Below are 12,680 nucleotides of genomic sequence, written 5' to 3'. Positions count from 1 at the left end.
ATACGTAAATAATCTTTTTGAAGAACAAGAAGAAGCTAAGTGATTGGAAAAGAAAAGCCTAGGGAAGGAAACCCTATACGATGAGAGCTTTGTGGACATGGTTGTGGTAACTAGCCGCGCGTTGACCGTAAGGATAAAGTATGAGTCCAAGCTCGTTCATGTGCCTCGATGGGATAGCGCCAAAGCGAAAGACGAAGCTCTAAGTATGTCATAGTGAATATGTAGAATAGAAGTGATTGTAGAAGAAGTTGTATTATTGTGGAAGGTCCGAGCATAGCCGGGTAGTATTGTCAAATATTTACCTCCTCGGCCGAAGTGAGGTCCCTCAGGTAATTGACGTAGATATCCCCAAGGAGTAACAGGCCCTTAATGTGAAACGGGTGGTGATTGAGGAGCATCTCGACGAAATGCATCGACTCGAGAGGGCGTTGCTGCTCAGATAACAGCAGAGCGAGGTTGAACAGAGCGCTACGCATGTCCCCTTTGATCTGAAAATGTACAGGACAGTCGATACTGATGTGGTCCAAAGCAATAATCATGTTTAGGATATATCTACTTATAAAGTGAACCCTACACAATGTCTATGTATGTCAAAAATGCGTCGCTGACGCAACGAAACGTGACATCCATTTGCTGCCAGTGATTAATTTATAATTCCTAAATTATAAGTTATGATTCGTTTGACTGCAGAAAGCCAAGAAGCCAATCGAAATTCCTTCACTAGAGATTTACACATAATATGTTTGGTTGATAAGCTAGAATGAAAATAATTCCGGCCATAAAGAACTAGTAAATATACAATACTGGCTGAGTGATTCGGGATAGATGGCATTAGTTATCCTATATCTATACACGTTTAGAACCTACCTCAATGGCTTTGCGAAAGTTGTCTTCAGCGGCCGCAAAGTCCTTGTTCTCTAGTGCCAACATCGCCAGATTGAAATATGTTTGCTCGGGACTTTGTGCTTCTCCTCGCTGCATCAGTCGTATCCTATAAACGGAGAGTGACGGCACGTGTGAGAGTAGCACATATAAACAAAGAAGACAAGCGCAAGCAACATGCACCAGCGTAGTAGATTAGACAGAAGAACAATCGCACCCAATCGTTACTGCTGTTTGGTTTCTGCTCTTTGTTCCCTCCTACTTCACGCAATGCCGTGTAGACTAGTCGTATGACGGGAACAGAATAAGATAAAAAGGAGAACAGAGAGAGAAACAAGGAGACATCTTGCTCAATAACACTGAAGTGGATATGGATAGGCAGACACATAAGCGAGCGATATGAAAGTGGAGTGAACCCGCTGTCTCATAACGCCGAGCCGTGTCTCCAATCAGATCTACACTCAGGCCAGCTAACCCCAGTTCGCCAGCCGGCAGCTGACGCGGCTAACGTGAGTTGAACAGACCTACAAATAGGACCCTGCTCAACTTGTGACCCGGTTACGTCCGCGCATCTTCGCCCGCTATTCTACTAATACGTATTGACGAACGGAATTCCGTTAACTGACGGCACGCGTGGAAGCGCAGCGTGAACCGCTAGCTTGTCTAAATAGTCTTTTCTCTTCATAGAGCTTTTACATATTATAGATATACGTACATTTTATAGGCAGGTACAGAGTCCCGTACATAGGAAAAACAACCACTTTCGTTGTACAAAAAGGGTGCGGGGGGGGGGGGGGGCATAAAGAATACAAGCTTAATGATAGTTGGACAAAAAGAAAATACGAGAACTTGGATTTTGGACTGCGGAGGAAGACAAAGACGTTTCACATCATAAACTTTTGCTGTTTTGCAGTTGCTCTTCAGCTCAGAAACAAAACACGTACGAAAAACTTACTGCCTAACCAGTGAACATAGTAACACTCTAGCTAGTTACCTTTGATTTATTGCCGGGTGTGACGTGGTGAGCCCAGACTCTTGAAGCAATATAGCAGAGTTGACAAGCGACGGCTCATGGCGTGGATCGAGGTCAAGTGCTTTGATGAATAGCGAAAGTGCTTCCTCATTGCGTCCTTGATCCATCAGCATAACAGCCAACTGAAGGAAACGGAAAAGTGCTATGAATCTCTTTAGGCCTCATAGGCGTTCTGGCTATCAAATTCTACAGTATGAAAAAAGTCAGCTTACTACTGAGTGTTCAATAGGTTAGTGTAAAACACCTGATCTCAGATGATTTATTGGAATGGCAATGGGCGGAAGGATGGTATCAAGTTCACACGAAGATCTCTCCTTAGTGTTCAAAATGCTTTTTACCTTAGCAGTTACTGTGATTTATTAATAATCGCTTATAAACATCAATAATGAAGAAATCGGCTTAATTTACAATAAATCGACAGTAAGTAAACTGCGACGCTTGTTCAAAAGTTGAAGAACAAGCAAATTTTTAACCATTTTCGAGGCTCTTTTACTACAATATTAAATTCGAATGTAGCTATCATTATCTTAAGCTTAGTGACAGGTTCCATTATCATATTTTTGCTTAACTGTTTCAAATGAAATTTGATTTCCGGGCAAGCAAACTAATGCGGGTGTTGCAAATGCGTTTTTTTCAACCTGGAACGCCTATTGCTGCAGCCTTATTTTGACTAAGTTTCCGGTTTTCCGGTCAACGTGGAAAATGAAAAGGACATACAAAGAAAGCGCGGCCAATCAAAAAGAGCAAGATCTTTCCGATGATTGAGTGCATTGGACACAAAGAGGAAAGACTGAGACAAGATGGTAGCACTTAAAACAAGTGGACTATGGATCAAGCTAGTAGATTTACTCACGTTGTAGTGCGTATCTGGGTTGTCCTGATCGATAGCTGCTGCTCTTTCGTACATTCGTACAGCTTCTGTCGTTCGGTTATGGCGAAGAAGGAGATCCCCACGCGTTAAATATGCCTCTGTGAAGTCCGCTCGTAGCTCGATCACTTCGCGTAACAGCTGAAATCCCCAAATCAGACGCATCTCATCAGTCTCGTTAGCGTAACGATGCATTTAAGCAAGCGGTTGTCAATGTCCCACCTCAACATCGTAGACAGCTAGCCGCTATGTCCACTAGCGAAAATTAAGTCCGTTCGGCGTGGCGGATTCACATAAATTGTAGTGAACGGCTGATTTTCGGTTCCTTTCGCCCACTCGTTTTGTCCACTATTCCATCGAGACAGACCTGCTCTGGGCCAAAGTTCTGCGGCTGCTTAATGGAGCGATGCCGAATCCGTTGTCACCCGTAGTGGAGTCTACGGAAGTTGTACTAATATACGGCAGCGTTTGCTGACAAAACCTGCCTTCAGCTGATGTGCTTGATGAGCTCAACGCTTGGCTGTGTCTTAGGTTCAGACCCTAGCAGCATTTAGCATTGACGCGATTGAAGTCGACATGCCAAGACAGAACCATCGTCGGCTGAAGTCGGCAGCTTTCCTGATTGGATCCGGCTACCGATCAACCGACTAGCGTGACGATGCCTAGTTTCATCGTGGCGTCACACTGCCCGTCTGCTCTGATGACCAACCGGCCCGGCGACCTCGGCGGTTTGCCTGCTACCCCACTTGTCTACTCCATGTAAAGCTCCCTCTTGTTTCGTCAACCATCCATAACACAGCACCTCCCTGGTCGCAACGGCCAATTAACATGAGGCTAAATTACGCTGTAACGACGGTTTCTGCACAGCGCACAGAATGGGAAGCACTAGGTGGCGAGCTCAGGGAACTCGTAGTTTGGGGAGGCTGGCCGAGAGAAGCCGTGGGTAACGGAATGGACTGCATTGGAACGGTGCACTCGAGGCTGTAGTGAGGATCGAACCGCCGTCCTTCGGTGTCGTTCGGTTCGTCAAGCCATCAGCGATGGCTACGATGGTAGAGGGGGATAATAGAGAAGGCGTGGCGGGCTGCGTCGACGTCGCCGCACCAGCACACGTTTATGTTAGCGACACGACAACTGCCGCTAAAACAGAAATAATGAGCAAAAAGTAGAACATAGTTGGGGTAGTTGTCCACAATTCACTTGGCTTAGCTAGGTTGGGTTAGTTGCTGGATTAAGGCCGGAGCAAGGCCAGCAAGGGCCGCACTGTCGACGTGGTGGACTATGCAGGCGCAGTATTGCAGTTACTGCTATCGTCATCAACCCCGCAGAGTCACACGCAATGCTGACAGCCGTGGCAGTATCAACATCCTTCACAAGGCTTGCTGCTGTCGTCCCATGGTCTCACAATCTCCAACCTCATAGGCTCCTTTTATCTGATTACTTCCCGTCACTGCATTAGTGACTAATCATCGACTTCAACACAACCGACCAGGGGAACTTATCCATCGGCTTCCAAAAAATCACCATGAGCAAAAGCTTTAGCGGAATTACCCAAAGTATGGGGTAACCGAACGAGAATCCTTGTATATGATATACGTATTTGTGAGTAAATTTCTGGGTAAAACTTATGAGTGGGCATCTGTTCTTTGATTTCGTAACATACAATTTTGTCGTAATCATATGGGTCTTGTGCCTAGCGACCAATTTAATATTTTTGTCTAATCAACTGATCTTGCCTGCCAAATCGTTTCACCATAAAGTGGTTAGTTGCTGTTATTGGTCTGCCAATTTAATTATCTAAAGCGGAATGGTCTGAGATTAGTATTTTAGGAAGGGTAGAATTTTTAATGCCAGTTATTCAGAAAGAGAGAAAACCACTATTTTCGGAAAATTCTTTCCTGCTTTAGAATAAAAAGTCTTGATAGAATAGACTCGACGCATATGCTTGAAGTTGCAGGAGCCCCCCGATAATTTAGTCGTTCGTGCTACTGTAATAGAAACAAAAACGCCAACTTTTTCTTATAGTAGAATAGTAGTCTTACAGCATGGTTGTATATCACAAATGGGCTTGTCTGTGGTTTTCTTATGAGCTTGTTTGTCCATATCACGTATAGCCTTATAGAAACATACGAAATCTGCTCCGTTTGCATTTTACTAATACGTAAGCGTAATTCACTGTGTATATGCTTCCGTATAAATTGTTACTATAGCGACAACTTTGACAGGAAGCTGGGCTGGATTGCACCAGACTATTCTAAGGTGATATATAATCACAAATTGCCCTTCCAAAAGCCTACTCATTTACAATGGGTATGAAATTTTTCTGTATGCATTGTGCTGTTGAAGCATGAGCTTTTGTCTCAACTGGTTAGCCCAATACATCCTGGTCGATTGACTGGAAGTCCGGTGTGCTAATCTAATAAACCCGTCAGTCGCATATAACAGCTCGATATGATCGATCACGTTCTATTAGATACAATTCCAGGCGTACTCACATCGTCGGCCTCTTCATATCGTGAGTGGTTTGCGGCGATCAGAACAGCCAGATTGAGGAACACCTGCAAATGACTCTGGGTCACTGTTACTCGTCCCTGGTTCGCGCTGGGTAACAAGTTCCTGGCGCGCCGGTAAACCTTTTCAGCTTCGGGCAAACGTCCTGCTGTTGTGAGAAGGCGCCCCATATTAAGGTAGCCTCGGACGTCTCCTGGCTGGAGCCTGTAATCAATATACGAACAGAAATTTACATCGATCATGTGCGTCATGCGAGCCAAACAATATACCTGCCTTTTGAATTTTACTTGTCGAAAGCAGTAGCAATACGTAAAATAATAATCGAATTAAGTATATTTGTATAGATAATTTTCTGATTGCCGCATAAAACTTGTCGTTCACTTCTGTATTTACTACCACAAAAACAACGCACTACATGTTTAGCTGAAGATACATAGGTTAATTTGAAGGGAGAGTCTTATTTTATTGGATATTTCAAGGTCGAATCGACTTTAAAAAGCGTCACGTAACAGCTTTGAGAAACAGGAAAACGTAGAAGTGAACATACATAAATTAAGGTACGTCCAATAGTTGTAATGGCGACATGATTGTAGATAAAGGCGGATTGTTTTGAGCATCCTAATTCGAAAATGTTTTTTGCCACTACTTAATACAAACTTCCCTTCTACCGAAAAGGCTTGATAAACCTGGTCAACTTGGTAGATATTTTAAGTTAATATTTTTCGATTAGTTTGAAGTTTCTTCTAAATCCAGCCAGTATTCAATTAAAATATAATTATCTGGAAGTATATTAATCGTAGAATTTCAATTATGGGTGCACTCGACAGTCTTTTTGCTATGTATATACAGCATATTGCAATGTTTACTTATCTTAGTTATTTCAAGTTATTTTTCCAATTAGTACTTTCTTAGCAATTCTCTGGCTGAGCGGAAGACCGGTGTTGTAATAATTTTTTAACTTTTTCGTCATTCAAAAAAAAAAGAGAGACTTTAGGTACCTTCTAGTTTTTTAGTCTGGATTTTTTTGTTTTAATATTTGGCATTTTTGAAGACTTTGTAATACATTGACATTTTGTAAAACCATTCTAAAATGCGTGATAAAAAAAACAGTGATAAAAAAGCGAATGATTAAAAATAACATTTTTTATAACCATTGCATATAACCATAATAAGCATTGCAACACGCATGTCTTAAACATGCATTTATCAAATGCAGCCATAGTGAGATGCAGACTGCGATCATTGGAACTGATTAATGACTAAATAATATTCAGAACCCTTATTGTTCGAATGAAATGGATAAAAGTATTACTTTTAGGGAAAAAAATATATCTTCTTGTATTAAGCTAAAATATTCGTTAAATGAGAAAAACCCGTATAGAAATTTCAAAAACGGTAATAACTACAACCAACATTTGTGTACGAAGCTTTTCGGCAATTTCCTTTTTGACATCTTTGTAGCGTAAGCTCAGCGCCTTCAAGACACTTGAAAAAAGTCGCTTCTGTGATGTTGCATTTCTTCATATAATATCGCTATTTCTCTTGACGCTAGTTGACAAACTTCGAATCCCTTCAGCACGAACTTGAAGTTTACTGATAGGATTTCTGATGGTTTGCTATGTAATACCGTGGAACGGCAGCGACAGGACCAATACTTTTGAGGAGCTAAATTTCGTTTGCCCTTGGCGTGTTCAGTGCTGTAGAACACTTTTTTCCGTTTTCAGAAACTCTCATTGCAGTAAAAGCGGCAGTCAGAGGCAGCACCAACAGAACCAGGCACAGCAAAGTCGATATCCGCAAAAAATACGCGCAAGCATCCCGTGGCTTCCCGTTATTCCTTCATCGTTCCCCTGCCCAAATTTCGCTTGGGCCTTCCCTCAGCGAGTCTTGCAACCCTTAACTTCTCCTTAGTATATCCTAGAAATAAGCTAATGATGTTACCGCAACCTAGACCGGCCGTCACAGAGGCAAGTAGATATCTGCAGCTTCAATGAAGGCGATGATGACGGCAGACGCGACGTTCACAATAGTGGCAGCGATGGCTTTCCATATCGTTGTGTTGTTTCTCGCCATTTTTGCGGGGCAGCCATCACCGTAGCGTGTAAGCGCTTCGATCCTACGGGAGCTAAAAAGGGATTGGGGTGATAGATTGAGGGAGCAGAGATTTCTCCCGGTTTTTCGGTAATTGGTTCGTGCTCGATCCATGTCGACGTCGGTTTTTGACTCTCGGCGTTGTTTCTCGTGGCGCCTTCACCACAAACATCGACTCATCTAGCCACCATACCCTTTGTCTCTGCCATTACATCCTTTCTTAGACAGCACGAGAAGAACGTCGAAAAACGGCCGCGGAGTTGCGGTTAAAACGGCATTGAGCGATGTTGCAAAGAACGAAAGGGACGTGACGCGGGTATGATGTTCTGGGAAGAATCTGGTAGGGTCAAGGTGGCTGGGGCACCGCGCTTCGCAAGCATGCATATTCTCTACGCGGTGCTAATGTTCAGCAAAGGGCGTGCTAGTGACAGGGGTCAGGAGCAAAATCGAGGAGTGAAGTAAAGAACTTGAATGAGCAGGCGTTCCCATCAGGACTGCCAGTCTAAGCCCTTCATTTCTGGCGCGGCGCCGATGCGCAAGATGTGTGGTCAGACAGAAGAAAGGCAGCCCGGCATGTGAAAGAGGTCCCGACGCTTTCGAACTAAGTCAACAATGCTGCGTCATCCTTCAGCAGAACCATCGAGGCTACGTTTAACCAACTCTAGTGGAGCTACGGAACAAACCTTCTTACCGAATATCCGTGGCACGCGGTCAACACCATGCTGCGAGTCCGCTCTTGACGCGAACGCAGCATCAAAGGATCGGCTCTTACGAAGTGATAGGCAGAAGTAACAGCGGAGTCTCTCGAGTCGTTTGGGAAACAAACCAGCTACGAGAAGAAGGCAATGATAACGGGAAAAAGAACGCAGGAACAAAGGGAAAAGAGCCTGTTCCGGGTTACAGTAACAAGGGCACAAGAATGAACAGTATGTCGTAAGCGGATGAAGTAGCGTTAACAGAAGCAAGAAAAAGGGATGGATATAGTGGCAAAAACGGCCAGAAAAACAGCGTTTCACCAGCCGAGGGATGGAAACGGACGATGCGATTTGTGTGTGGAAACACTGTTATTAGGGGATCAGAGAAAAAATATAGGGGATAAAAAATGATAGAAAAAGGAGACGGGAATACAAGACGCTGGACGACATGGCCACACGTAGGCTGAGGTCCACCCGTGCAAACCGGTGGCTAGAGAAAAAAGGAAAAACACGCAAAAACATCAGCCATCCAAGAATCACTGAGAGGAGAACAGGATAGGTTTTGTGCACAAGAAATAGATTGAAATTCGTTGTCTGCTGCAATAACGAAGAGAGAATTGATAGAACCAACGAGCAAACTAGCCTGATTAATGACAAAGGACACGTTTTTTTCTTGCGTCACAGTGAATTCGGACAGTACTTAACCTTCGAAGTAACATTTACAACGTATTTTTGATATCTTAAAGTAGAAAGCCAACGTATTCAGAAAAACGTCAAGATCTAACAATTAAATAATATAAATAAATTAAGAAGAGAAATATAGGCGTCAAGGTGAGCTGTTTAATGGTTTACATAAACAGCACTTATGCCTACGGTTCAAATGCTTTTTTGGAAATTTCTAGGAAACTCTACAAAACAGTTCAAATCTATACCTCATGATTACTTTCGTGGACTTAGTTAGCGAATAGCTTCCGAAGAGAACACGTTTTCAGTAACCATAAACTGGCCTATAACTACCTTATGTACTACGTATGGAATAGAAGCCATAGCTTTTTGGCTAATGTTTGAGTGCGTGAATGTACATCAGAAATCGATACGCACGGAACTTCTGGCGTTTGCGCTTTGTTTTTGTATAAAAAAATGTGTGTTATCATAAGTGCAGCTCAAGGTACTAGCTGGTATGTGGCAGGCCATCATTGACTTCTTGCTGCGGTTGGTGGGGGTCTTTCTCACCGCCATCAGCATCCTTGTTGTTGCGCCCTTTCTTGCGTTGTTTCTTATATTATTACGACGATAGTGTTCTGTGCTAGATATAGGTACTATTATCAGCGACTTATGAGTAATATCTACCTATACACAAACAGCAAAGTAGGTAAAAAAAGGTGCGAATGAATATAGCCACGTATTTTGGTATATTGGCTAGCAGCCATATAAAATGGAAATCCGGCTTACAGGCCTGCTCTTCTGGGTGACCATATTGTATCGGCATCAAGTGCAGCTGAATAAAGTGAAGTGAGTTGGGCTGGCTTGCTGGCAGCCCGCCAGACCGTGTGGAAAAGCCGACCAAAGTGGCGACGCACACTTACTTTTTCTAGCGAACCCAGACACATCCGCGTACTCCCTCTCGTTCTCTATCGCTTTGTCTCTCTTTGTCAGTTCTCTACGGCCTGGGCCAATCGCTATGGGCCGGTAGAGTTGGTCATTCGCTGTCGTTTGGCTAGCCCGCTTAGCGGCCCAGCAGCTCACCCCGCACACGCGGCTCACATAAACTGGCTCCTTAGAATGCAATAGAACCTCTTTTGTGGATGTGGTAGCAGCTAGATACTGAAGTGGCCAAAACGCCTCTGGCCGTCAGCTGGTTCCGATCTATGAATAATGTATATCTTCTGCTGCAGACAGGTCGGATGACCGCCTCGATATGGCAACAGATATACATTAGTGATGGCCTGCCTGCCAACAGACTCACTGAATCTTACACTCATTCTATATCCAACGCAAGCTCACACATACATATACAAACCAATAGCTCACCCATAGCGACACAGATTCACGTAGTGAAGCACGAAATGTTCATTGTCAATAAGTCTGCCCCGGCGGTCGATTAGCTTCCTCAACTCCTCAGTGAAGGCTGGAAACTGTGGACTCGAGCGGAAATCTGTCGCGGCGACCCCGCCATCGGTAACTGGCTCCACAGAAGCAGACGTTTGCTTTGAGTGAAATCAAGATAGCTGCTGCTACATCCATTCTCTCTGTACTGAGTTAGTATCCGCTTTAACCAGTTGTGCCGTACTAGAAACACTAGCAGAACGCGCGAAATTGACAGTTATTTTTTGTTGTAAAATTGGGCGTACACCCCTTCGAGCTCAAGAGCTCAAATGCTATCTAAATAACCATCAAATATTGCCGAGTTTTTGGTGGGAAGAATATCATCCACATTCCGTCAATCCGTATACGCTGAACCTGGCTGCTTTCCTCTAATTTACTTGGATATAGCGACCAAGAATTAGATGTTGTGTATACTTAAATAATAATGTTAGCGAGGAGATCGTTATAATTCGATATCTGCGACACTACCGTCATCAAAACTATGCTTTGCCATAAAATGTACGACTTAAACATCTGTTCTTTTATACGTACGTTACTCCGAAGCTAATTCTAAATAGCCTAGCGAGTTGAGCGGTACTGTCCACTCACTCTTCCAACGTAAGCCCGTTATCTCAGTATTGGCTCTATTGCCGGATATTGGACCAGTAAGGCATGGCCTGATCCCGAGAAACGCAACACTTCGACAGAAGTCATTAAATATCTGTGAGGAGTGAAGCGGCGCGAGGCAGTGAGAAAGAAATGTCAGAAGAATGTTGAAATCGCTTTTAGCTGAGTTCTAATCTGCGCGTTACTTCAATCACCTCCTGACGATTATTTTTCCTTGCTTATTATTGTTTTGCACTTATATATTATACTGATTGTAATGACAACAGCCATTATCTGTAATTCTGTAATACTACTGTGCGATGCAAATATAATTACGCTTTGGCTCAATAGAACCGTGTACGACTTGCGGTAATACATTATAAAATATCCAATTCACTTCACTTTCATGCTTATGACGCGAAGGATACGCCGTAAACAGCTTAAAAACCTTTCGACGTCGGAGGAGTCCATTTTCGGTGTGGATTATCCTGTAATGAGCTACCGTCCGTAGTACGGCTCAAAAGCAGCAGAAAACTGATCGTGCATAAGTGGGATCGAATGGTAATATTTGTTTAGATAGTTAAAGCGATTGCTTTATCTCTCACTGGCGTTACGTTAGAACAAATTGGTAGCCGATTTTTCATCTAGCTTTGTTGTTAACCTTGACTGTTTTCTACCCACTTATCTACTAAATGGGCACTTAAGTTATAACCCGTGTTTGTACCACTTTCTGTGCCTGAAATGGGGGTTCTTACATCTGTAGTGCGAATGCTCTCATTCATACGATATGTTGTTATCTATCACGTCAGCCACGGTCGATCGGATTGAATATAACCAAGGTCCAGTCAAGCCCATTAACTCAATTACATGCCAATAGCAAGCTATACAAATGTGGTTAAGTGTTGGAGCTTGTCCTGACGTTCACCCTTCTCCCCGCGTGGTCTTCTTCCGCGTTTCTCTACGTCAAGTAGTATTTTGGACATAATCCCTTAAACTGAGCTAACTGTAATGATCTCTGTGATCATAATGACAAGATCCAGTCATCATCTACCGACAGCAGTTACGTATATTTCAGCGATCACAAACAAATTACGTTCTTTGCCCCTTGGGTAAGCAGGGAGTGGGTGACATCAACTGACAACGGTCAAGCAGAACGCAGTGATGAGCTCGAGAGAACCTCAAATTAGCTTTAAAATGTTTGTGCCGTGCACATGGCGGCCCAACTTTCATTTTCGTCCCCGGCTCTCTTCAATCTATATATATAAGGCCAGAAGACAAATAGAGCGATGGTCGATAGGTGACTAGCTGATGGACCAATAGCTCAGGTCACGTTTGGCGATACGATAATTATGTATATATATATATATATATATATGTTTACGGATCCTTTTATGTACAGCAGACACAGAGATACACGCAGATATGTCGGCGGCGAGAAACATAAGCGCTGCCAGCATACAATCGTGTAGGAGTTCGAAAACCCAGACAGGTTGGTAGTTCTTGCTTAATGGTTACTAACAGTTACTTCAGTGACCGTATATATGTACTAATGACTGATATATTTTATACACTTCACTGAAGACACTCCGGGGGTTCAACAAAGTATGCCAGTAGGTTAGCATTCGTATACATGCATGTGTATCAAAGGAAGAGAGAGTTCTCAAGGACGTGTTTGTTTGGTACAATCAATCGGAGGCATGAGTCGCTCACAAATTATTTTCGAAGACTGCTTTAATCTCCAACTAAACATTTGCAAATACTTTTAAATATAGCGGTATTGGTGCAATTTGCATTAAAAAAAAAATTCACCTAGATGTGAAACTGACGGCAAGTCATCGGCAGGAATTTTTTTTTCTTGAAAACAACCGTTAATTTCTACGTCAAAATTTCGAGATGGGAAGCAACCATT

The 12,680-nt window shown here is 43.2% G+C and overlaps 1 protein-coding gene across 13 annotated transcripts in view; it reads right to left on the bottom strand.

Annotated features, from left to right (window-relative positions):
• The window catches only part of LOC111247121 (protein O-mannosyl-transferase TMTC3-like), a 196,258-nt gene that overhangs the window by 4,733 nt on the left and 178,845 nt on the right, over positions 1-12,680 (bottom strand). For 12 of the 13 annotated variants that reach the window (XM_022797713.2, XM_086973664.1, XM_086977360.1 and 9 more), the window contains 5 exons: positions 5,279-5,498; positions 2,769-2,924; positions 1,877-2,037; positions 868-991; positions 303-488 (listed from right to left, as the gene is read on the bottom strand). In XM_022797713.2, the coding sequence (XP_022653448.1) occupies positions 303-488; positions 868-991; positions 1,877-2,037; positions 2,769-2,924; positions 5,279-5,498 (847 nt within the window). Of the gene's footprint in view, positions 1-302; positions 514-867; positions 992-1,876; positions 2,038-2,768; positions 2,925-5,278; positions 5,499-12,680 lie in introns of those variants that run through there. The other variant, XM_086979369.1, reaches the window with a different exon arrangement.

The sequence above is a fragment of the Varroa destructor genome, unplaced genomic scaffold (genome assembly GCF_002443255.2).
Source record: "Varroa destructor unplaced genomic scaffold, Vdes_3.0 BEIS01000001.1, whole genome shotgun sequence".
NCBI lineage: Eukaryota > Metazoa > Arthropoda > Arachnida > Mesostigmata > Varroidae > Varroa > Varroa destructor.
The sequence above is the reverse complement of the archived record's forward strand: the minus strand, read 5'-3'. Positions and strand labels throughout refer to the sequence as shown.